Source organism: Ambystoma mexicanum, chromosome 5q (genome assembly GCF_040938575.1).
Source record: "Ambystoma mexicanum isolate Mex_15411 chromosome 5q, UKY_AmexF1_1, whole genome shotgun sequence".
Taxonomy (NCBI): Eukaryota; Metazoa; Chordata; class Amphibia; order Caudata; family Ambystomatidae; genus Ambystoma; species Ambystoma mexicanum.
In genome coordinates, this window is record NC_090933.1 from 875,927,527 (window position 1) to 875,953,808 (window position 26,282).

Consider the following 26,282-nt stretch of genomic DNA (forward strand, 5'->3'; position numbering starts at 1 on the left):
ATCGTTAAGTTAACATTATCTATGGCACTGGGGCCTGATGGCCTGGCCAATGAGGTGCTAAAACAAGATCCGGATTTCTGGGCATCCCTTTTAAAGATAATGTACAATAAAATCTAAAGGGAAGGTGAGATCCCCGATCCTGGCAAACCTCAATCATGAGCCCGGTGTTAAAAAAAAAAAAAGGTTAACCTAATTCCTATCAACTACAGGCTGCTCTCAATTTTAGATTGTGCTGGTAAGGTGTTTGCATCATTTTTATTAAAGGACTTGCAGACCTGGGCAGACACATCTGGCATACTGCATACTGGATAGGTTTCAGGGTGGCTTCCGCCCGGGTATTCTACGGCACATAACCTGAGAGTTATGGACTTTCTCACTGAGAGAGCAAGCCAGAAGGAGGCTTCCAATTTATATGCGCTTTATGTTGACTTCACTACTGCCTCCGACCTGGTGCACAGGTCTTGGCTTCGGGCCAAGATGTAACACATGGGTTGCCCTGCTAGGTTACTTTTCTTAATAAAATGATTTCATCTAAGAACCACAGTAAGACTTAAGTTGGATGCAGAGGGAGCCCTGACCGTGCCTTCCTTGACTGGCGGGGGCGTAAAACAGGGATGTGTTTTTGTTCCCCTGCTTTTTAATCTTTACCTGTCCGATCTTCCTAGTATACTGGCAAAAACGTCACATTGGCCAGCAAAAGCTGACGGTCACTTAAGCTGCCAGTCACTTATCCAAGCCTGGATGTCAAGTGCCTTCCTGAAGCTCCACCGTACAAAGGCTGAATTAATTCTCCTAGGAAACTTCACCAAGCATACCTAAGTCCAGAATTTGCTGACTGACATGAAGCTCAAAGGATTCATGGCAACTCTCACACAGTGAACCAACTCTCAGCTTTATTATCGACCATCACCTCTAATTTAAAACCCACATTACGTAGAAGGCCCAAGCAGCATGGCACCAGCAAACGCTTGTTCACAAAGTCTAGCTTTTCATCCCTGCCCAAGTGCCAGAACAGCTGTCTAAGCCCTGATCATCTCCTACCTGGAAAGTGGCAACGCCTTACTCCCATGAGTCCAAGATACCACAGTGGCATTTCTGAAAGCTATCAAGCGCTTCATCACGGAACACAAGATTTTACCAAATCACACTCATCTTGAAGGAGCTATGCTTCAAGCATGCCTCTTGTTAAATACTGCCTGCATTACCGACAAAGCATGCAGAGATAAAACACCACTTAAAATATCTGGAGACCAGTGCACCACTAGAAGCCACAATATAGGCAGGCTGGAAACAAAGAACTGCAAGAGGGCAAAATCAGGCCATTTCCTGCTATGCACCGTTTCTCTGGAACAAGTTACCAACACAGATACGACTGGCCCCTTCCAACCTAAAATTTAGGAAGGACCTGAAGACCAAACTCTTGAACATCTCAACAATCACTGATCGCTCAATTCAACCCTATTGCTCAACCTATGGTGCTCCCTCTCCTGCTTTTCGATGTTCTGCTAACATTGCACCCTGCTTGTAGCCCCCTGGGTCATTCCCTTTGTACAACATGGTGTTGCTACCCAGCTTGGTTTGCACTTTATAAATCACATACATACATACATATCAGGCTGCCTTGCTGCATTTTATGCTACAGTCTCTAAAAATGCCCACCATTTCATGAGGCACTAACTGGAGGCAATTATCTGTAACCAGTTCCTTAATGAACTCTTCCCCTTCTGCAAATATCTGAGCACAGCAATGGCAGAACAAGTGGAGAGTTGCATAACAAATGTAACTGGATCTATTTAGAAAAGCAGTCTATGAGCTTGTACCATCCATCATGTTCGTCTTCTATAGAGGGCTATGATGTCAACCCCCACATTGTCCCAATACTTTTCTGGGTTATATAACCTGCAAAAGGGCTTGCCTGTGTACAATCAGTTGTTACCACAGCAGCATTCAACACATACACTCACTGCAATGACTATGTCATTGTCCATCTAAGATCACCAGTACACATCTCTTGCTTGTTGTTTTGTTAGAGTCACCCCCAATTTCTCCCTGTGGGCATTGGAATACCCAGGCCTCACACTAAAAGGTGGTAGTGTTTTGTCACCTTTTAAGTGTATCTGCCACAGATATTTCAGAATCCATTTGCCTGTGTGGTTACAACAGTAAGGGGACAATGATGCGCCTTTCATCTAGCCATACTTCAGTTGCACACTTTCCCACTCTTTGCCTGTGTGGATGCAACAGTAAGGGGACAATGATGCGCCTTTCATCTAGCCATACTTCAGTTGCACACTTTCCCACTCTTTGCCTGTGTGGATGCAACAGTAAGTGGACAATGATGCGCCTTTCATCTAGCCATACTTCAGTTGCACACTTTCCCACTCTTCACAATGTGACATCGTCCCTTATCAACTTCTGCATATGCTCCCTGTATTTTCCTTTTCCACGGTTGCTATACACTCACTTTAACAGAATATGATTGGTGTACATTTTTTCAGGTAAGCAAGATACATAGTCTGCTTGTTTTTTTTTCTCCAACCTGGGACATATGCAATGGTGAAGGTATATTCTTGTGGCTTGGCTGCTAAACTTGCAAGTCTCTGGTTAGAGATAGTTGTACTTCCTGGGCTGAGCATGCGTACCAAGGGTTTGTAATCAGACAAAACACATTTCTTTCACATATGTATGTTCTACAGGACATCATCCAGGTACTGGTAAGCACCTCCTTTTCAATAACAGAATAGTTATTTACTGATGAAGATAATGTCTAGGAGGCGAAGACTATCAATAACTCTTTCAGTGCTTTTCTTTTCTGCAGCAGCATGGCGACTCTTAGCCCATATGCACCAGTGCCCACTGTGAAGCAAGGCAGGTCATATTTACATAGTCTTCTGTGGTGTGAGTGAAATTAATTGTAGGTAGTGTGACGAATCCCAGGGTATTGTCTCTGTTTCCATGGGGGATGGCCCTTCCCATGAGGCCAGGGAGGTGAGGCTGCTACTCGATAGTACGCCTGGGGGTGGTACCCAGCAGGTGGATCTCATGGGGAGGGAAACCCTCCATGGGACCAGGGATGATCACCTTGGGAGAACGTGGTATTCCCCCCCCATTCATTTGTCCTCTCCCTCCTTTCAACCCGCTCAGTACCCTGTAGTCCCCCACACCTCTATCTGTGTAGAGTTAAGGAAACGGAGGCCCAGAGAACACAGAGACAAAGAAGAGTGCAACTGAACTCTATGACGATTATCAGTTCAATTCTATGATAAGGAGGAAGGGTGAAACAATGAGGAATACCGATAGGAACCATAATACACAGTCTAGTTGCTGGAGACTGACTATTGGTTATCCAAGATACAAATTAGGAGGACTAAGCCATTTGTCAAGCCTGCCTCGGAGGAACCGAATGAGAAGTTTGAATACCACAAACAGAGACACACAGGAAGAAGCAGCAGACCGGGAAGAGGGTGGAAGGAGTCGCAGTCTCTAACCCTCAGACCAAAAGAAACCGAAGAGACACCATGTACTGTGAAAAACAAGAAGGTGTCTCACCCGCTAGTCCTCAGAGATCTGTAATCTAGGTGGGGAGGTCACGGCCATCGCTTTTGGATCCCGTTCCTAGGGGTGGACCAGCGGGGGAGGATCACCTGGGTGAGGGGTCTTCAAGAAGTGGGACACCGGATGGCGAGATGCGGTATCCCCTTCCCATTAACACCTTTACCCCAGGCTGCCAAGTAGGATACTTAGGAACTCTACCCCCCCCCCTCCTTCCCTTCGCAAACACTTTCACAGGGACAGCCCGCTCTGGTGGCTGGGAGAAAACAAACTACACCAGAGCAGTGTACCTGACGTGTCCCGTTACTATGGTCAGCCAAAGTCAGGCAATTATGGACAACCATTCACACCTGACTTCCATTAAGCTTCCCCACATGGATAAAAGGTGGCGCACAAGAGCACACTTTGAGCCAGGCAAAACACACAAAGGAACGGTACTTTCTAGATGGCAGCTGAACAAAGGCAGAAAGACGGCAAACCAAAAAGGGAAAGCCAGGAGGGAGATACCCTTGATTTTTCTAATGAGAAACTGTTACTTTACAGAACCGTTCACATTGGAAAGCTTAAGGCCAGGAAACCAGACTGAACAATCCAGCATTGTGGGTCGGACAAACCTGAGGCATTCCTACACTGCTGACCGAGTCGGGAGAAGCAGCAGCCGCCATTGGTACCGTCCTTGGCTCCATGATCAAAGCAGCGCCAGAGAGAACAACACAGCTGGGGAGTTGGGGAAACCGATACGAGACCGGTCTGTGTTGAAGTCAAGGTTGCAAGCGGCAACATTGTATGAAGAGCACAAGAGAGAGGTTATTAACGTGTGTGAGAGTGCTGATGAATATGTGAACATTACTGGAAGAAGATACAAAACAAGTAATAGAGTGGTCCAGCACCGCAAGTGTGCTCAATCGAAGGTCTCTGTATAGACAAGAGGTGGCAGAAGTGAATTGAAGAGAAAGACAAAAAGTAATGAGTGAAACAAATCAAAGTGGTCGTGAGACGGTTTAAACAAACGTCCATTGCACATTCGCAAGTCTTTGATTTTTGATACAAAGAGGAAAGTTAAGAAAGAAAGATTACGTGGTCTGAGCCCGAAGGAGGGAGACCACTCATGAACATTGTGCATTTGTGAACATTGTGTAAAAGGGGTCTGAGCCAGATCGAGGGAGGCCTGTGGTCCAAGCCTGGGGGAGGGAGACCACTTGTGAACATTGTGTTTAAGGGTGTCTGTGGCCGACGGAGGGAGACTCATGATGAACAGCAAACCTGAGAACGTGTAAATGTGAAATCCTGAGAACGAAGGAACTTTGGTGCTTGTCTCGTGTACCAGGCCATCTGCAATAAGAGACTTTGTTTGGTAGACTTTGGTGCAGAAGGCCCAGGTATTTATCTGTTGAACTGCATCCTCGTAGCAGAAAAGCCAGTGTGCTTGAAGCTCGAGTGTTCCGGCTTGCACTGTGCTTGAACACTTTTCGTATTTCATACCTCTATGTCCCACGCTATTTGTATTTAGAAATAAGGATTGACAATAGGTTTATTGGTATAGGCCCTTTTATTTTCACAGCGACTCCACTAGGACTGTGTTATTATTATTTGATGGTCGTAGCTTGCTCTCATCTAAGATTTAGGTTTATTTATGCATTTAACCAACCTTTTCAAAGTTCAATAAACACCCTTGAACTGTGATCACTTGTGTCTATCTTCACTGTTTGATACCATGCCTTCCTTACAGTACGCAGAAGAGGTGGGACACCGCCTGGAGGGAAGCCGCACATCCAAACTCGCTGAAGCAGGGATGCGGACGACAGCAGCAGCTGAGAGAGGAGGATCAGAAGGTCATCCAGATAGTCGGAGGAGCCAGAGTGGAAACAGCAGGAACCGAGGAGGGGAGCCTAAAGAGAGTCAGGGACTTGATACAAACTGAAGCTGATAATATATGGGTGAAGGACCCTAAGAGAAATATAAGGACACATGCATACACTGCATCAGTCGACACTTGGCAGGAGAGTAAGGCCAATACAAGGGGGCCCCCATGCAAACCAAGCAAACCACAGAAAAAGCCAAAATAAACAGGTCTGAGACCCAAAAGAAATACAAGGGCAAAGTAAATATAAGAGGGTCTGGTCTGCGACCCTGAGAATATCAAAAAGAGAGAGAATCAAGGCTATGCTTGTCAGGAGGCAATATTCTGAGTGACGAAAGGGATAACAAATGCACTGTTAAAAGATGGGATATACTTTACAAAGTATTCTTTGTGGAACAGTACCTGGCAGGAGAGTACACCAGGCCTGTTCAGTAAGTCTATGAGTAAAGCAGGGACAGAGAACCTGCGAAAGCAACAGACAAAAGTCTGGGACCCATATGAAGTTGGCGAGGCCCATAAAAGTAAAGCACATGGGCCAGGGACCCAAACAAGAGCAAAGACATACATAGTCAAGGGGTGGATGCCCAAAGCAAGTTGGGGAGAGCCTGAAAGAATATAAAGGGGTCTGGGACCCTCACAGAACTGAAAGGAGTTGTATAACAAGTCAGGGAAATCCTGAGGCAGCCCAGAGGTATCTCGGGCACATGTGAAAGAAGTGAAAGAAGCCTATGTGGAACAGTACATGGCAGGAGAGTACATATGCTCTGTTCAGTTGGCCATTCAGTAAAGTAGGGGTACAGAACCTGCAAAGGCAACACACCAGGGTCTTGGAACCATATGAAGAGTGAAGAAGCACGTAGTCAAGTCTGACAGGTTAGTGCACCAGACTTGGCGCTACAGTTTTGAGCTGGCTGAAGAACCAAGGGGAAGATACTTATGAACCAGGCTTAACATTACGTTTGGGAACTGAAGACAAGAACGAGGGGAAGAGACTCCTCCCCTTTTTTGATACTTTGATACTGTGGTTAAAAAATCACTCATGTTTTCACACCACAAACTGAACTTTAAAGGGTCTGTATCCGAAACGAGAGAAGCCTCCTTCTGGATTAAGAAGACGCACAGTTTTTCCTTAGTTTAGTGTAACGGACGGAAATAGGTTTGGACAAAGGACGATGCACAATATACTTTACAAGACATCCTGACAAATTCCTTAGTGTTTTTGTTGAGGCAGGATAATCACTCATAGAAATCGGGCAAGATAGGTTTTTCCTTCCCTTTTCTTTTATAATAAAAGTCTTTGCCATCAAACATGCCACCACTGTTGTTAGATTCTTACTTCTGCACCCTTACAGTAGGCTGACAATTTTTAGCTAAAAACATTTCCGTACTGAGTGAAATAAGTGTTATTTTAAGATTAAACACGTATATTTTTCTAATGTAGGATGAAAATATTCAAATTGTTTTGTTCTTCTTTTTGTGTTGTGTAACTGACAGTTTAGGGGACCCCCTATGATTGGCCATTTCTTTTTCATCATTGTCTTGTTTTATTTCAATGGGATGACAATGAAATCAGGATCAGTTGGATACGTGTGCCATTACTGTGCATTATACAGTGTGGTTTGGAATTCTTGCTGTGCCATTAAGCAGGGCCAGGAATTTGTGGGGCCCTGTGGGGCAAAATATATGTGGTGGCCACCTGATATGCGTATTCAATGACATCACAGTGTGTGTCTAATACCCGATGTATTTTTTCATGTAAACTTTATAAAAAAAGAAGTTGCCAGGAGTAAGCCAAGAGACAACGTAAACTGTGTCAACAATGCATTGTGGGCTTCATATTTTCTCTAGATGCGTGTGTGAAGCAGTGACTTCTGTGTTGTGAATACAATAAGGCAGTATAAAGAGGTGTATGCTTGTCTCTTGGAAGGTAAGACGTTATCAGGCATAAGTGGGGTGTAATTGTTTTACTGACTCCTTCATTTCGGGAATAAGGGGTGTTTAAAATGAATGTTGAAAACAAGGAAAGAGTGTGTTTAAAAAAAATGAAAACTACCATGGCCATAACTTTCGATGTGAGAGTGCTTCCACCAGTCCCAAACCTCAACCGGGTGCAGGGTGGGCCTAGGCTACTGCTTTTAACATTGTACACTAGTTTACCAGAATTTCTGGTAAACCACAATGTTAAAAGCAGTTAACTCTCCCCACGTCTGAAACCACACGTAATTGTGTTATACTTCATCCGGAACATTTGATGTGTCTACAGAGAGGTTCAGAGAAAGATATACAGCCGTAACTCTTTTTGAGCATCTGGTGACCCAGAGGTAACATCTTAGCAAATGTCACTTGTGCACGGCATCTTTAAAGTAGATTAATACAAGAGGAACCAGCCATATTGGCCATTAATCAGAAGCACCAACATTGCCTTTGGGTGGACAGGAGTAATTAGCCCAATCATTGGATCTGGTGCAGTTCTCAGAATCAGGCTAACTAGGTGGTATTTCCCCCAGAGTGCACTGACCTTTCTGAACTCCAATCCCCACACACAGGCACAATAATAAACATGCCATTGCTTATTCAGGCACCCTATATGGGTTTGCAGGAAAACAAACCCATATAGGGTGCCAACACACATATAGGCCAACACACATATAGGCACGTGCACACCAAGCACACCTTTATGTACATTTTAACTCTGTGCACTTGGGACAATCTGTGCACAAACCTTAGGGCACATCTATACAACATTTAAAGTATATGGGGTCATAAATAATGGACAAAATCATATGCTTGCATCTCATGTGGAAGTTAGATTAGCTGGGTGCTAGGTACTAGCTCCTTCTTCCCAAGTGGTTACTCTGGGTCCCTTATCCAATCTAAATTGTGCTCTATGTTGAGGAATGGTTGACCTGCAGCCGAGATGTTATATGTTCAGTGTTGCCTGTAGCTTTTTGGCCTTTTTGCCTTAATTCCTTGTTAAAAATGTGTTCCAGAATGCACCGTTTCGATCTAGGTAGTTCTTGTTCATATTCAGAAAGGGGGGAATTTTTGCACTCTGCCCCCACACAACCCCTGCCCCAACTAGAGAAAATCAAGTGGGCACCTGTGCCACTTTGCCGATATATCTCAGCCAGGACAAGTGTGATCTCAGTGCTTTTCACTGAGACAGCCCTTGGATTTCCAGAGCCTTGTACATTTCAGTTTTGGTTTGAACCCTATCTGACTGGATAGCATTTTGCTAACTGAAGTACACTGTTTTTTGCAGCAGTTTCTCAATTGCTTTCATGTGGTGTATGTGTTTATTTGGCCATATTGTCCACACTATCATATGCTTTTAATTCAGAAGGAGCAGATGTGGAATTCCAGCTCTTTAAATGTTAACAAAATCAGCAGGTCTCCAGTCCAAGATAAAATGGGGTCACATTAACCTACACACAGGCAGTGACAATATCAGAGAAATATGCAGTTTTAATTCAATTGGCCTTTTCTAATAGACAAAAGTGCACAGGGCAAATAAGCAATGGCTTTAAAAAAAAATAAGTAACATCTGAAAAGAGAAACTTTCTGACATTGCAGGCATACGTTGTGCTCCTTTTTAAGAACCCCGAAAATATATTTAACAAAGTCACTAGTGTGAGCCTATTTTTATAGGAAAATGTTTTGTCTTGCATTTTAATTGTCTACCATGCTTTTAAGTCGACAACCACACCCAAAATCCATTCTCATCAGACTGAGATGATAAAATGGGGAGGATTTCAGGGCCATGCGAGAACCATATGTCATCAAATAATGAAAACCTATGAGAAACCGAAAGATCCCCCCAGAAGGCAATAAAATGATTGGTGATGAATTAAACCTAATACAACGTAAAGTCAGGAAACTCAAACAAAAATGTAAAAAAATGTCTTGCATCAAGAGATGCCTTTTGAACGAATTACAGCACCACATTTTCTTTCTTGCAGTTGTATGCCAGTTTAGACTTTTTTGAGACATATCTAGCAGCGACCACTTCACCCTAGTCCCCTGGAAAAGATGCATCTGAAACCCCAAAGCGATCATGGAGGGTACAATAACCCCTGCTAAACCAAAGCAGAAGTCCCATGTGTCTGACAAAGCAGTTGCAGCAATTTCGAGCTCTACAGTTGCATCAAACTGCCAGGCACAACGCATTGAAATTATACTGGTGCACCTACAGTCAGTGATGCTGGCAGCAACAATGTGACACAGGAATGCTGCCCAAACATGAATGAATCAAATGGTTTTAAGTCCCAGCTGGGACACACTTTTCGAAAGAAATGGTTAGAAACCTATAATTGGCTTACATATGAGCCTGTTAAAGAAATATTCTTTAAAAGTATGCCAGTCTGCTAATGAAAAGGGTGTGCCATTGGCAAAATGTAGCTGTGATTAGGATGTCTGGAATGCTTTCAATAAACATGGCGTTAACGAATTTAGGGAGGCCATAGAGAGATGGAACATCCATCAGAGTTCAAATCTTCATTGGGCAGCTGCAAAACTGGAACAAATGTTGCAGCAGCTTTATCGTTGGGCCACCTTCAGCAGAGGAAGGATAACAGAAGTGTGCTGCTGAATATCTTCACAACATTGTTGGCTTTGTGTCTTGCAGTTCGGGACCATACTGATGAGGACTCTAATCTAAAGAAAATTCTGTTGCTTCGTGGCAGATATGTCCCAGAACTGCAAACTTGGCTTCAAAGAACAGAGTACAAATGGATGTCTCATGACATGTTAAATGAAATGCTGTCAATTATGTCACATCATTTTCTCTGTGGCCTGATGAAAGAGATTAATGATGCGAAATTTGTTTCTATTATTTTAGATGATATGATATATGATATGGCATTTATAACGCGCCTATACACAAGTGTTTCAAGGCGCGACTGCTGAGTCTGACTGAGGCGCGACTGAGACTGCTGATGTGTCAATAAAAGAGTAGGTCTCTAAGTCTTTTGCATTGCAAAAGAGGACCTTCAGGTGGAGGAGCTGCTTTTGGCTTTTATAAAACGTCTAGTACTACAGCACAAACTCTGCCATTTTAAAAGATGTTCTTTGAGGTTTGGCTATAAAATGGTAAACTGCCAGGGGCAGTGATGATGGTGCTTCTAACATGGCTCGACATCGATATGGTTTGCATACATTGGTACAAGAGGTGGCACCACAAGTTATTTATGTACAGTGCTTTGCACACAATCTGAACTTAGTAGTTCAGGATGTAGCTACGGGCATTGACAAGTTCAGGGATCTATTCTTTTTTTAATGGACTTGATTGGGTTCACTCTAAATTCCCCAAAACGCCTTGCTTGTTTTGAGCGTTGTCAAGAGGGAGGGAACGTCAAACTGCTTCCATTCTGTCCTACCCGATGGACAGTTCAAGCAAAATCTTTGAAGACTGTGCTCGCCAACTACAGAAATGTAAAAGAATTGCTGGGACTTGCAGCCAATGCCCACAATGAAGAGGGAACAAAAGCCCATGGGTTCCACTTACAGCTCTATAAACTCAAAACCTTTTGAGGTCTTCATCCTCCTTACATGCTATTTTCTGTGTTGAAAAAGTGAACATTGTTCTACAGAAGGTCAACTTAAGATTCCATGAGGTATCGGTTATAGTTGAAAACCTTAAGATCCTAATTGCACAACTTTGTGAGGGATTTGAAGACCTCTCAAAAACCACATCAGCATCAGATGATTTAGAAGTGGAACTAGAAAAACATTTTGTGCAAAGAAGGGCCAGGAAAATCGCAAGGCGCCTGGATGAAGGGTGTTTTCCAGTCTCCTCTATAGACAAGGTTATTAGGAACTCATGGACCGTACATTAGTAGCTTTGTCAGAACGCTTCCATACAACTGCATTTGACCATATGATTAATATAGAAAAATGTGTTACAGGGAACACATCGAGGGAATATTTCATTAATTTTCACAAGACTGTCTTCCATGAATACAAGTTAGAGCTACATAGAAACATGTTCCTTGAACTTATACAGAGGCATAAGACTCAATTTATGTGTTTTCAGGATGACTTTGTCTTGTTCCAAGGTGAAAGCTGTCTTCCCATGTGCAATTTGTTCCCAGAACTGGCACGACTACTTCAAATTGCATTAACTCTCCCTGTATCCCCATGCTCTTTGGAGCGATCATTCTCTGCCTTCGGCGCATCAAAACGTATCTCAGAGTTACAATGGGACAAGCTCGATTAAATGCTGTTGCTTTGCTGCATGGACACAAAGATGAAGCTGCCCATCTAGATGTTGAAGCCACTGCAGATAAATGTATCCAACAAACGGTTGTTCGTCAGAATACATTTTGCATGTGGATGGTGCTGAAATGAAAACAGTGTGCCTGTGGTGTTTCCAGTTCCTCTTCTGTAGCATTCCCACAAGTGACATTTTTAAGCAGCATTTCAGTTCCTCGTCTGTAAATTGAAATCTAAGGTGCTTGTCAGGACATCTGGTCAATAAAAGACTGTCCTTGGTCCAAAACCTAATTTTGTCAAGACATATTTTTGGGCCACGGCTGTAGGTGGCTGTAAGGTTGTTTTTAGTTAACTGCCAGTAGAAGCCATGGATTATGGAACCCTCTTCACCTAATAGGTTACCCTGAGGTTGCTCTATATCAGCTCACCTGTTCCCATGGCTGGCCAATCCACAGCATCACTAATGTGAGTTTGATTTGGTCAAGCTTTACTGGGCAACAATGGCCACACACACGTTGCTTGGTAGATTAAATCATTTCTAAGTAAATAGAAGTGTACGATGCTGGGTATCTACTCCACTACTTATTGCTAATATTGAAATTATATACAAATTATATGAATGCAAAACTGTAATTTTGATTATTTGAATTGCTATGATTCTATGAATTTGTTTGAGTAAAATGTATAAGGTTTGTAATAAAGCATTTTGTACAATACAAAATATAAATATTGGGAAATGTGTATTGTTTGACTATGCTATGTTTAATGCTCATACATTATCTTTACAACTTAATATACATAAATACCAAACAAGAGTGAGAGCATTTTTAATGTGTTTCTATTTGAGTATAAACTATAATGCAGGTGGTTTACTGAAACTGTAGGGAAGATACTGATAGCAGCTAATTTTTATCATACACACAACACATGGGTAATAAGCATAACGCATATATTCACACAGAAGGTGGACACAAAACAATATTGCTGTCCAATAGTAAGAATGCCTGGTTCTCAGAGGTAGATGTTTCTCTTGCACTAGTGTGCAGTGACCCAATTTCCAGAGCCGTCCTTCTGGTACAGCAATACAGTCTAGTGGAAAACATGCCATAGCTTCAGGTGGGCATTTAGACCAGCTTTTGGGTGAAGGTTATGCTCTGGTATGCAGGGTATGATGAAGGCCATGTCAAAGCCCTTTTTAATCAAGAAACTTCTTTACTTCTTGTTTTCCCTTGAATTGGGAACTTCTTTTGGTGTTGGTGGTGGTACTCCACCTTACAGCTGTGCCTTCTGTTTAGCGAGCATGTCATTCTCCCATGGTAGTCGTGTTTCTCCACCTTTTGAGGGATGCTACAGCCTGGATGATTATAGAGGGGTAGGGGCAGTCCTGGCTTACTGGAATGCAACTGGAAGGCATGCATCTCCATCTTACTTGACTTTAGTATATGCAGTACATGCTTGCCAATGTTATCATTGTTCTGTGTCCCCACTTTCACCAAGTTGGCGAAATGCGGTCATATCACTGCTGGTGATGCCACTTCCCTATACCTGGGCACCCCCGGGAAATTAATAGGTTGGCTCCCTTGTTTTCAACAGAAAAATATGCTTTTTGGTGTGCCAAATAAGAACACATGGATATTAGGGAGATATTTAAAAAAGAAATGCATACAAACGGAATTACCTGATTGGCACGTGGCAGCCATTTTCTTTCTCCTGTCGCACCTGGGACTACCCTCACCCAAACCCACACTAACCAGGATCGACTTATTTACTATGACATAGGACATCTTGGTTTTTTGTTTTCAAGGGAGATTGGGCTCGCGCAATATGTGCAAAGCACGTCTCTCCCATGAAAACAACAAAAAACCCTTTTGCACCGCGGACAAATCACTGGGGTGTGAATATCAATCATCCCCACATCAGGGCATGTACATGGCCGGTAATGGCTCACAGGCCTTGCTGGAGTCCTCGCTTTGCTCCGCCCTGCCTAGACTCGGGCAGGCCGGACGTTACAGGACATGTACGCCCCACCGATGCACGGTTGATCGCAAATAGTCACATGACAGTATGTAAAATTCAAACAACCGAGGGGTGTCTAGTATCTGGTACATTTGGAAAGGGTTTGATTCTGGAGGCAGACATCTTAGCTTTTCATCCTTTTCTCTCAAGGCCATCCTTCTGAGGGTTTTAATCGGGGAACTGTGTTAGTGGGCGACAGTGGCATCCGTAAATATTGCACTTGGCAAACCCTGTGGGGAAATAGCGACATATTCAAAATGAGTCTGTTAAACAATCAGGGAGTCTATTTCTAGTTCAGGTTGACCCTTGTTGATGCATCAAATGTACATCGTTTTCTATATGCTAAAGTATGTGATCCTAAACCCAGAATAGCCCAGGCCCATAGTCTCCAGAAATTCAAGGGCGCTTCCCATGTGGCCTAATAATCCCATCTGAGATGATGTTGCATAGGTTTGGCAAATGTAGATCAGATTAGGTTGCGTCGCCAAACGAAAACAAAAATATTTTTCTGTTCCCAAGGTAGTGTCCTTTTTCCAGAAACAAGATTTGAGTTTAATTGTATATTTTATGAGCGTGTTGCCAACTTTGAGCAGTGGGAGGTGGCTCCAACAAAGGATGGCTGGAAAAAATGTCAGCTCATAAAACGTTATGACACTGTCATGCGGAAATGTGCCTTTCTGCAGTGTGTCCTTTCCTCTAAGAGGGCAGCCACGTCCTGTTGTGGCGAGGTCTGGGGTACTTTGAGGTGTCAGAGGGAAGTGGCTTGAGGTGGGACCCAACGAGCATTATGGAGTAAGGTAGGTGTGTGATGTCACTGCAGTCAATGCTGTGACATCAGAGCGAGAAATTATACGTTTTGCGTTTGGGTGTAGGAAGCTCTATACAACAAATGAGTATTACATAAGCCAAAACTAAAAGGGTAGACACCCCCAAACTTTCCAAATAACGTCCATCTTTGAGGAACGGAGAAAAAGCAATCAGAAAAATAAGCTTGTAACATGATTGTATGCTGGGCTTCCCTTGTGAAATATGCATTATATTAGCGATGCAAAATACGTGCATGTAGTCAGTATGTGTCATGAGGGGAGGAAGGTGTGCTGCATTTACCAGTACAAAATAGGCATTCAACACCACCCAAATGAAGTTAACTATAATTTTTTTAAAGTGCAATTTGTAGCACACTTGTCCACTATCCATGACAAAATGGAAACAAATGGTGATTGTACTTCTTAAAAAGCCATTCAGCTCTATATTCAGTGGAAATAGCTCCCCTTATTGATAAATATCCAATACCGATGGGGTTTCATTTATGCTCTTTCTCACCGAGTATTCAGTAGTTAGCAGGTAGGCATTCCCCTGTATAGCACACCTCAAACACATCCACTGGGATAAAAGGGTAGAACACTTGCAGTAGCATGCCCACTGGCTCTTTGGGCACTTGCCGTTTCCTTTCCGGTGGATATTTCAATGCAATAAGTCTAGGTGACCTACCTGAGTGGCAGTGGGCTCTCGGGACCGGATAATGGGCTCTTCGTATATTTTCTTGTATGTGCCCAAAGATCCAAGAATTCCTGGGTTAACAAAGTCGATTAACGCATAGAACTCTTGAAGATCATTCTGAACCGGAGTACCTTATGATAGACAAAAACGACACGTATAAAAACAGTGCAGTGCTGTGCAGAGGTTACATCTAATGCAGTACCTTTATTTAATTCACAAAGCTACACTGTGTCAGGCGGATTTACTTATTACACATTGCTGTGCTAAGCTCGGACTGTGGAGAAACAAATGTGCATGCACGTGAAGTGCGCAAACAATAACAGTTGCAGCCAGCGTGAACATCCTCGTTTTTACAGGACTGTAGTGGAGGTACATTGCAATGTAATGTGACTACTATAAACATGCACCGTGCATATATATGAGCAGACATGTTGAGTGGAACATTGAAATGGCTGATAATGTACAAGGAGGTTCACATATAACTATGAAATTACATAAATGGGAACATGTCGACTCATCTACCTTTTAAAACACGTTGATATATGTAGGAGGATGGATGCAGCAGACCTCACAATACTCCCATTATTAGGCTGTGTTAACAACCAGAAATTAACCTTTTACTTGATAACAAAATTCGTAGTCTTCGCCTGGCTATTCCAACTCCATGCGTGCCCTCCTTGTGTCCCTAGAACCGAGTGAAAACATGTTTTTTAAAAGAAGGTGGCACCTATCTGTAGACAGCTTTGGCCTCCCTCCAAATACTATTGAATCCCGTGGCGGTGCCAGGGGGGGATAAACGGGGCAGGTGTTCCCTCTGGCTCCACCCTGGTGCGCCCCTCCGTTGGGGCCAGCTGTCGGGCGCTCTACTCGGAATTTGCAAATGCATTCAAAGAAAGAAAAAACTGGGCACAATAACGCATGCTTTAATGGTTACTTTTCATGTGTTGTCAGACTTCCCCAGACTATCTGGAGCCTGCCCACCTCAGTGCCCCAACAACAAGGCAACGAGCTGGGGATAGGCCACGTTGCACGCAGAGTCATCTCTACCTCCACGCCACTGTTGTGGGCTGCCTCCGGTCTCCGGGGCAGCCCACAGATGCTGTCGGGATCACCTGACAAAGACACTGGGGGGCAGCCGGCAAATCCTCGGTAGCGACCACCCTACGGCGCCCGGTGTCACTGGGCGCAAGTCTCACGATGTGGGGGTTTCACCCCCAGTCTCCAGCAGCCGCGGCTCTGAGGGCACTCGGGCCGCGCTGCACACTAGGCCACGACCACGTGGCAGGCCCACAACCCACAAATGCACAGACACAAGTTGCCACTTCCTGGGGCTCTGCTGCTCTGCCTTCGGAGCGCCAGCAGAGCCCCTTTTATTAAGTGAGCGTGTGAGCGTCATGACACAGTCATGACGCTCACGTCAGCAAAACACTAGAACACCACATAACATCCCTCCTTTATTATAAACAAAGAAAATCAAAAACCCCACCGCAAACATCAACCACTCTACTGGGTTCCACTTGGTGCCTTCTAGTCCACACATCAAGGGTGCCCCTACATCATCACAGCAAACATTGGGTGCATTCCAGTCCGTGCACCACCTAAAACCTACTGAAGACTCAAACATTTTAACACTGCAAAACAAACCGGTGTGTTCCAGTCCTCACACCATGGGGCCCTCCGACGGGCTCCTCCAACTCAGAAGATCCCGGGATCAAACTGGCAACCGGCACCGCTGCAGGACAACAAGAATATGTTCTCTTCATATTCCTCCTCCCCCATGTCATACAGCACTTCTCGGGTCCCCTCCGCCACCTGGAGCGGCGCCACCTTGGGGGTCCTTCTCCCCTTTTCCACGTTGCCCCCCGATGTCCCCACCATGCTGGCTGGGGCCGGGGCTAGGCACACCCGTGCGAAGTGGTCTCCTTTCCCGCACCTTCCACAGATCTGTCCTATCGCCGGGCAGTCCTGCGGGTGTGGAAGATCCCACCCACACTGATTGAATATTGTGGCATTGGGGTCTCTCCTCAACCAGTCTCCCCTCCTCACCACTTTTCCTCCTGGCCACCTGCCGACAGCGGCCACCTCCTCAACCTTCACTCGCTGCATGGGGACCTCCATCTTGAGGTGGTGTCTTGAGGAGACCATGACCGAGGCCCACAACTCTGCCAGTTCCTGGGCCCGGCCAAGCTCTAGTATTCGACCAAGGGTCAGTGCTGGGTCCCTCAGAACCTGCTTGCGCAGTTTGGTGGAGCTGCAGCCGTAGGTGATCTGCGCCCGGATCTCGTCCTCCTCGAAATTCCCCAGGGCACAGGACAGTGCAATTATGCGCAGCTTCCCGTGGAATGCATCAAGACTCTCCCCTTCCTCCTGCCTCGCACACCTCATCCTGAACCGTTCATAGTCCCTGTTGACCATGGGTGTGAAATACTCGTTCATGGCTGCGATGGCTGCGTCGTATGACTGGTCTCGGGGCCTTAATGTCTTGAACAGCCTCTGGACGGCCAGTCCGGCAGAGTACAGGAGTGTCGGGCATTTGGCTGCGTCTTTGATCTCCATTGCAGCAAAATACAACTCTAGGTTCTCCACCCAGGCCACCCAACGGGCCCCCAGGCTTGCAGGCGCACCCAGGACATCGAAATAAGGTATTGGTGCCCGCTGACCCCGACATATCCCCTCGTCATCTGACATGCTGACTATTGTTGGGGATGCCAGCCGCAATCACCGGTATCGAGGGATGCCCGCTGTTAGGCAGAAACCTGTGCAGTTCCATCTGGGACCACTGCAAAAGATTTAAGACTACAGGTGTTTGGCAGTAAACCCACTTGGTAGCAGTCTGTACCACACAGATTCACTTGGTAGCTGTGGCTGAGCAGTCAGACTTCCCTCAAGAAGAGCTAAGCAGTATACATAATATTCACAATAGGTCAAGAGAACACAATAGAACAAGTAAACACTGTCCAGGGCTTGGTGTAAAAGAGATATAATTATTTATTTAAAACCACATCTAGAAAAACACACAGGCACTAATAGTAAGCAATTCAAAAACACGGTCACTAAAAGATATACACTCCCTTAAAAGAATATTAGACAAGTCTTAAGTAAAGCCCCACTTATTTTCAGACATCAGTGAGCACTTAACGTAGATGGCACTCTAATAATTCGTTTTAAAAAGGGAGAGAAAAGCAGAGAATAAATCGAAACAGATCCCAACACTTTTTTCACGAACACAACAAGAGAGGAAGGCAAAGTAACACTGTGAATTCAGAGTCAGTAGGCTGGATCCACTTTAAGAGGATCGAACGAAATGTGTCCAAGGTCACATGGTTGCAGTGCACAAAAGTCTTGTAACGGTTCAAAAAGGAGTTGGACCAAAGAAAGGGACCAGTTAGAGGGTCAAGGCGGCCAGCCCAGTCCAGAAGGTTAAGGGGTTATTATTACCTTGTAGCAATCTTTAGAAACGGAGGCCTGGCGGACACGGTACCTTAAAGTGGTGAGAACGCTCCGGTGGGGGGCAGTTGTTCCTGGCAGCGGGTGCAAGTCGGTACTTTGTCCGGGGGAAGAGAGGATCTCGTCGTGGAGGAAGACAGGAGTCCGTTGCACTGCCAGAGAAGAAACCAGCCGCAGAGTTTCTCAGGTACAAGGAGCGGTCCGGTGATTCGCGGTTCAGTGGTGAGTGGCTATCCGGCTGCCGGGGTGCTTGGCACGAGCAGTTCGACCACAAACGGGGCTGGGGTGCGAAGAAAGAAAGGTAAACTGGTTGTGCCCACTAGTCAGGGGAAGAAGCCTCTCCAGCCGGGAGATCTTCTCTGTCGTCGGGAAGTGGTGAGTCGGTTCTGCAGGGCTCCACCGGTGGTGTCGTCGTGGTAGGTCGGCTCAGCTTCTCCCTCGTCGGATTCTCAGGTCCTGTGGCGACTTCTGAAGTTCCAGTCCCCAAAGCCCTGCTTTTATGCAGAAAACCCCCATTCACTCAGCCTAGCTGTCACTCAAACATGCTAAGTGGTGAGCCGGCCGGCTCACCACTTGGGCCAATCACACAAGAGTGTGACCTGAGTTACCAAGGTAACTAAGTCCAGGGTGCCTAAACCCCCTCCCACACCCCCTGTGGTACCCAGACAGAGTGGCACCACTTTTGGAGGCTTCTGTGGAGAAGCCCGCCAAAAAGTGGAACAAAGGGCTCGACTTGGGTTGGAGTCACAGAAGAGAACACAAACGCCATTTTAGAATCGAGTCTTGGCAAAAAATACCAACCGGAGAATTCATATTAATTAAATAAACCGGCGGTATGTTCGAGGCTATGAGAATTAAATAATTAAAGTTGGTAGTCTCGAACAATAGGAAAATATTTGCGGTTGAATATAAAAAGTAGTTTCCACTGCCACCAGCCAAAACTCGATCAGGGGGGACGGAGACGTGCCCCCTCGACTAACAGACCCCGGGGCAATCGAATTGCCCCAACCAGTACATCCACAATATGATGGTTTGTACTGGTTTTTGTTAATAATTTGGGACTAGTAAAGCCAATGGTGACTTTACATGCCCTGGGAGACAGTAGTCAGTCCCAGGGTATGGAGTCTATGGTGGGGTGTCACTATGACACCCCTGTGTTACTGCACGGAGGGTGCTGTGTAACACACATAGTAAAAACACATGAGACCCTATGGAGTAAAGGACCCCATAGCCCATAAAACACATAAACAGTCAAAGGAACACCATGAATCATGTCCAAGAGTGGGAGAATAATAGTCTCACTCTTGGCAAGATGGAAAAAAACAAATTCCAGAAATCCAGCAAAGCTACTCGGGGACTAACTAGGTTAGGAAATTCAGCCTAAAGAGAGAATTCTCCCTAACACCCGCAGTTACTGGACCTCAGGTAGCTTGACCCCTTGCAGGGAGGTATTTTTGACAGCACCCAGTGCTCCCGGGGAAATCGCTGCCTTTTGGAGCTATTGCTGATGACAGGGTATCAGGAAGGGCATTTCTGTTGAGGTGGTTACTGGACAGGGCTCACAAGTCCTTACCCCGACAGCCCCACCCTTAGTGCCCACTGGTGTTTTACCTCAACAGCGCCGCCCAGCTCCTCCTTCCCAGGGACGCACAAGCACTCCAGAAGGAGCCGCTACCCCTTGAGCCCAAGAAGAATACAGGGAAGTTTGACAGAATCTCCTTAATTTTCCTCTTTTCTCTCTTTCTTTTTTTTTTTGTAGGTGGCCTTCAGTCAGGGAATTGTGGATCAGGGAAAGTTACCGCCGCGACCTGGTGTAGTGGGCCACGCCCCTTTCCAGGCAGCTTTGAGAGTCTGATTACTCTTTTTATTTTTCTTGCAGGCCCGGGTGTGCATGGGCCCTCATACACTCCAGGCCAGCCGAGGCGTATCTCTCCTTCCCCACGGGTGAGGCGAGGTAGGACCCCGCCCCCTTTTCTGCAGTTGGGCCTGCACCGAAACCGGCCCACACCTCCCGGCCCGGATGATGATGCTGGGGCCAGGGAGTTGCCGTGACGTCTGCTGCTGCGGAGCTGTGCCCAGTGGGCCAGCGCACCCCGCAGTCTTCGCTTCTGGGGGGGCTGCCAAGAAATCTCACCGCCACGGGCTCGGATCACTCTGCTCCGCCCCTTTTCTTTGTTGGGCGGCCGCGACACCACCACGCAGCCGATATGGGCCGAGCCAACAGGCTCCGCCTACCGGGTTCAGAGCCAACTCCAGCACCCATGCGTATTCGCCAGGTGCCGTTCCCTCGCGGCTCTTCCTCGCCACAGGCACACACGGCCGCCTTCTTCCAGGCAGCATCACTCGCTGCACACTGTGGGCTTCCAGCAGCCTCCACACCACACGGGTGTGGAGGACCCAGACCGCCTCGTCGCCAATGTTGTGGGCTGCCTCCGGTCTCCGGGGCAGCCCACAGATGCTGTCGGGATCACCCAACAAAGAAGGAAACGCCGGGGGGCAGCCGGCGAATCCTCGGTAGGGGACCACCCTACGGCGCAAGGTGTCACCGGGCGCAAGTCTCACGATGTGGGGGTGTCATTCCCAGTCTCCAGCAGCCGCGGCTCCTAGGGCACTAAGGCTGCGCTGCAAACTAGGCCACGACCACGTGGCAGGCCCACAACCCACAAATGCACAGACACGAGTTGCCACTTCCTGGGGCTCTGCTGCTCTGCCTTCGCAGCACCAGCAGAGCCCCTTTTATTAAGTGAGCGTGTGAGCGTCATGACGTCAGCAAAACACTAGACCACCACACAACAGCCACACGCCACACGCCATAGACACACAGGCAGGCCAGGGCACATTTGCTATTTCAATTACCTTCCCAGTACCAAGCGGCCGGGACCTGGTCACGGACGGTGTGTGCACACGCAGTTGGCAGTACTGTCCAAATCAGACAGAGTTAAAGAGCCACCCAAGGCCAGAGCAGCATTGCCTCTGTTTTTCCTGCTGCCTGGCCTGCCTGCCCCACCGTTCCCTGGCTGAGGCAAGCCATGTGAAGACTGCCGTGCTGATGATCGCTGCATGGAAAGTTAAGTGTTTGTTAAGTTTGTTTGTGCTGTTGCATGTGTGTAACATCTGTATATACATATATGTGGCCTTGCACTTCGAGATGTGGTTGGAATAATTTGTGGGCGTCATCAGTGTGATGAATTCACGTGAGCGTGACGGCGATGTTTGCCATTGCGCATGCGCATTAAATAAAGGGGGCATACCCGAGCTCGTCAGAGCATGCCGGGAACCCGAATGATCAAGACATGCGTCCTGCGTAGTCCTTGAGGTACAGGAGGGTGAGGCCCCTTACAGAGGAGTCCCGGGGGCACGATAGTAAACATCACACTGGCGACGAGGCTGGTACTAGGTGGGGAGTTCATGTTCCGACGTTGTAATCAGCGCCCAGATCATTGTTCCGACGCCTACCAGGAGCGCTACCGGGGCAAGAACGTTCAATTCGCTGTGTTGTGCTATTGATGGTCGCGGCCCCACACGTGGGGTGCACGTGCGTCATCCCGTCCATTTTTGGAGCCCATGGGGGCCAATTCATGCTAAGAAGGCCACAGGGGCCACTAGGAAGGGTGTTTTGATACATGCAAACAGTGCATGTTAAGAGACACTATCTGCCTGGACTCTGGTACAGAGGAATTTGTCTTCTCCTTCTCATTGGTGTCAAGGAAGGGAAGGGCCCTTCATGGGATATTCTGTGCTTATCTGAGGCAACACCACCACACACCACTAGGAGACACACCGCAGACCAGAGGTTGGTGCCTGTACAGTGAACCATCACACTAGCGGATTTGTGCCTTCATGCAAGTCATAGGTGCCTGTGCGGTCGTTGCCGACTTCCCGCCTTCTGTACTGGCACGGTGACAGGAGGTGAGATTGGAATTGAACAGACCGATGACTTGACATTCACATTTCCATCAGGCACTTTCTGGTGTGTTTGAGGGTGTATGCATGTAGCGAAAGTTGTTAGCTAGGCACTGCGTAAATGGATTTAAAACCAAGACGAAATATTGGGACCAGTGGGATGGGGGGTAGGGAGGCTGTATTATTAAGCGAGATTGAGAGTTTAATTGCCAAATGCCTTACAATTGACAGTTGATATTTTAACAAATCGCATGCATTGTCCAGACACCGGGTTGGCTCAGAAACAGCCTCTTGGCGCTAGAAAATGAATGCTCTATCACAAGATACAAAGCATGCGAAAGCAGCACAATCTGATGAGAAACAGGGCAAAAAGAATAGCAAATGATACCATATGAATATGAAAATTGTCACGCTTGGTTAAACAAGAGGGAAAGGGATACTTACAAGGTAACATTTTTCTGCATTTTGGAATGATAATTTCATTTTGTCCGGAACTTGCAATCATAATGTTGAGACGCTGTAAATAAACAGAGACTTTTACCTCCTCAGAAAGAGTCCTTATTAGCGCCAGAGGGATGGGAAGGAGGCGCAATAATTCATGGATTGGCGTCGTCTACGCATCTTCCAGTGAGTGCGCAGCTGGCATACAGTTTACATGTTTACACTATAATCCGAAGATCTGCCCTGCTCCGTAGTTGCTCTTTTGCCATTCTTCCTCCTGGGCGGGATTGCAAAAGAGAAAGGGTGTGGCTTTTCTTTGCATACTAGAAATAAAAAAAATGTGTCGCTCTGGCACTGTGGACACGCTGCCTACACTAGTGTATTGAGGCGTCGTACCTGTATGTATCATGCAATCATATCCTGTTATTCTCGTGTGGTATAGCTTTCTCCTTCTCATTCTCTCAGGGGGAAGACGTGAAGTGCGGATCCTCAGTGATAACGTATTTTGTTCAGTTGTTTGTGTATTCTCGTGAATATATCCTCGCCCCTGCCCTACCCTGCCAGCATTTACATGTTGGTTGAGGTACTGTTGGGTGCATGCCCCCGCTAAGCCCAGCTCACATGCTGGTGCGATAATACACCATTTTCAGTCCTGACAAACCTTGCCATCATACGACCAGCACTGTGCTGAGACTGAGGGGCACAGTACAAACATACAGTTTGCCTGTACAGCCTGGGATTTGCAGGCCCTGGGGAGCAAAAGGTGTCTGGGCCCCGCTTATTTGCATACATAGTGACATCCGTGATATTACAGGAAATTATATTAAAGAATGAGTCTTTAATGTATAAAAGTATCATGAGAAGTTCAAATATAAACACGTTGCCAGGAGTAAGGTAGGATAGAAAAACTGTAACGTCCGGTATATGAATTGTCAGTGTTAATATTTACTGATGTGGCAATATCATGAGTGTGCAGGGGAGGAATTGGGCCAGAACAAGACGGAGCTGTGCTAAGGATAAAACGGTCAAAAACGTATGCTTCCCTATCAACAGTTCCTAGTTATACCACCAAAAAGTAAGGCAATGCTAGCGACCTGACCGGTGCAGTGCCCCCTGATGAGCACTTCGCTCCTCTTGCATATAAACCTGGCTCTGTCACTGAATGAATCTGCATCTCGCCTGTCTCCTTTGCTCTCTTGACTCCTCCCATCTTAAACTCTGATTTTTCTATCCTGGATCATAATACACATCTATTTTTTTTTCTTTCACTAAGAAATCTTGATTGGACCCTTTTCTTGTTACAATTTTCAAATGTTACGATTCAAATGTTACGACACTTTTTGTATGGAGTTTCTCACTCTCCACTGGCAGTTTCCTGAACCTCTTGGAAAAACTCTCTTGACCGTGAAGTCACATCAAATTCCCACCCTATTTCTTTTCTTCCTTTTTTCTGAAAAATTACTGGAGTGCAAACATTTGCTGAGAGTTCGGAACTTCTCCATCATTTTTAAAGATGCTTAGTACCAGGCCAAACAAGCCGGCTTTACTCACCGACCTTGATGACATTAGGATGCCAATCGACTAAGTGGGTGTCATTGGTCATGTTTTTCTCAATCTAGCTAAGGAACTGTTCAAAATTCTCAAGGAGCAGGAATCGACGCCTGCCCTCGAGGTCAATGAAGCCGTTAAAGACAAGAAATGGTGTCGGGCTATCCAGGATGCCATGACCTCGAAACTACAGGGAATCAAAGCCAACATCAGCCTAAAAAAAGGCAAACGCCCTAAATGAAGGTAACACCCCAGAACTTCAGGAGCACATTAGAAGCCCACTAATTCCAGAATTTTCCTTCTCAGCAATTACACTGGAAGAGCTGACAGAGGTGGTTAAACATCTGAAAACAACTAGCTGCAGGGGTGACCCCTTCTCAGCCATTATAATTAAAGCATGTCCCCCTTTTTTGTTAGAAGCCTTCCTGCAATTTGTTAATGCCTCCTTTAAAGAGAGTGCCGTACCAGACGAACTGAAACGCTCCTGGGTCACTCCATTGCTCAAAAAACCAGGCCTCGCCAAAGATGACCCTTGAACTATAGGCCTATTACCAACTCAGCCTTCTTGATGAAGATCCTGGACCGAGTTGCCTATATACAAATAGCTAAACACATAGAAAGCCAACCAATTCTTAACTGTCTGCAATCAGGCTTCAGAGCGGGTCATAGCACTGAAACGGCCCTCCTGGAACTAAAATCCAGATTTCTTTTCAACATAGATAAGGGAGTATCCACTATGCTCATGTTGCTGGACCTTTCAGCCGCGTTTGACCTGGTTGACCACACGTTGTTGGTCACCAGGCTAGAACAAGTGGCAGCTTTTTCCACCAAAGCCTCTCAGTGGGTGGCTTCTTTTCTCAAAAACAGGGTCAGTTGTGTATGCTCAGACCTAGCTGAAGCAGACACAATCCCGATTGAGTATGGAGTCCCACAAGGAGAAAGTCTTTCGCCCTGTTTTTATAACATCTTTACTGTCCCCTTTTTCTCTATGTTGGTGCATGAAAATATCGGGTTCACTAATTTTGCAGAAGATACCCAATGTATCATTCCCCTTACGGGAGACCACACACAAGATGAAGAGCGCATAAACAAAGTCTACACCTGTATCGAGAATTGGATGGTGCAAAATGGACTGGCGCTTAACAGAACTAAAACGAAGCTCATGGTTGTGGGATCCCCTAATCGGATCTTAAAACTTGACCCCAGGTATAGCAAAATTCAGCTTGGCGAAGTCAAACCAGACACACTTAAAAAAGTTAAGTCGTTAGGGGTGTTTCTTGATCAACACCTCTCTATGAATGCTCACGTGGGAAGTATTGTATCAGGGGCAGCTTACTATCTTAAACTCTTCACTCACCTTAGACCTATGATTTCTCAGGCCAACGCCGAAACACTGACGAGAGCCATAGTAAGCGCAATAATGGATTACTGCTGCAGTCTGCTGACTGGTATCAGCAAAAGGGAGATTAATCGACTGCAAGTTATCCAAAATGGTGCTGTGAGGGTAGTCACAGGCCTCTCCAGGCGGGACCATGTTACACCAGCAAGAAGAGCGTTACACTGGCTACATGTAGAGGCTACAATCCAGTATCGTCTTATGCTCCTAACATTCAAGAGCCTCCTGGGCATTATGCCCCGTTACATCAACAAACTCATTCTGCCTAAGTGTTCTCCTCGTGTTCTCAGGTCTCAGGATACTAATATGCTCTTAATCCCTAAAAGCAAATCTTTGAAAGTGGAAAGGAGTGCATTTGCCACAGCAGCCCCTATTGCCTGGAATCACCTTCCCCTGGACCTTAGATTG

At 46.1% G+C, this 26,282-nt stretch overlaps 1 protein-coding gene across 3 annotated transcripts in view; it reads right to left on the reverse strand.

Annotated features, from left to right (window-relative positions):
• The window catches only part of RAD54B (RAD54 homolog B), a 1,336,679-nt gene that overhangs the window by 243,111 nt on the left and 1,067,286 nt on the right, over window positions 1–26,282 (reverse strand). For all 3 annotated transcript variants that reach the window (XM_069621363.1, XM_069621365.1, XM_069621364.1), the window contains one exon: window positions 15,131–15,270. In XM_069621363.1, the coding sequence (XP_069477464.1) occupies window positions 15,131–15,270 (140 nt within the window). The remainder of the gene's footprint in view (window positions 1–15,130; window positions 15,271–26,282) is intronic.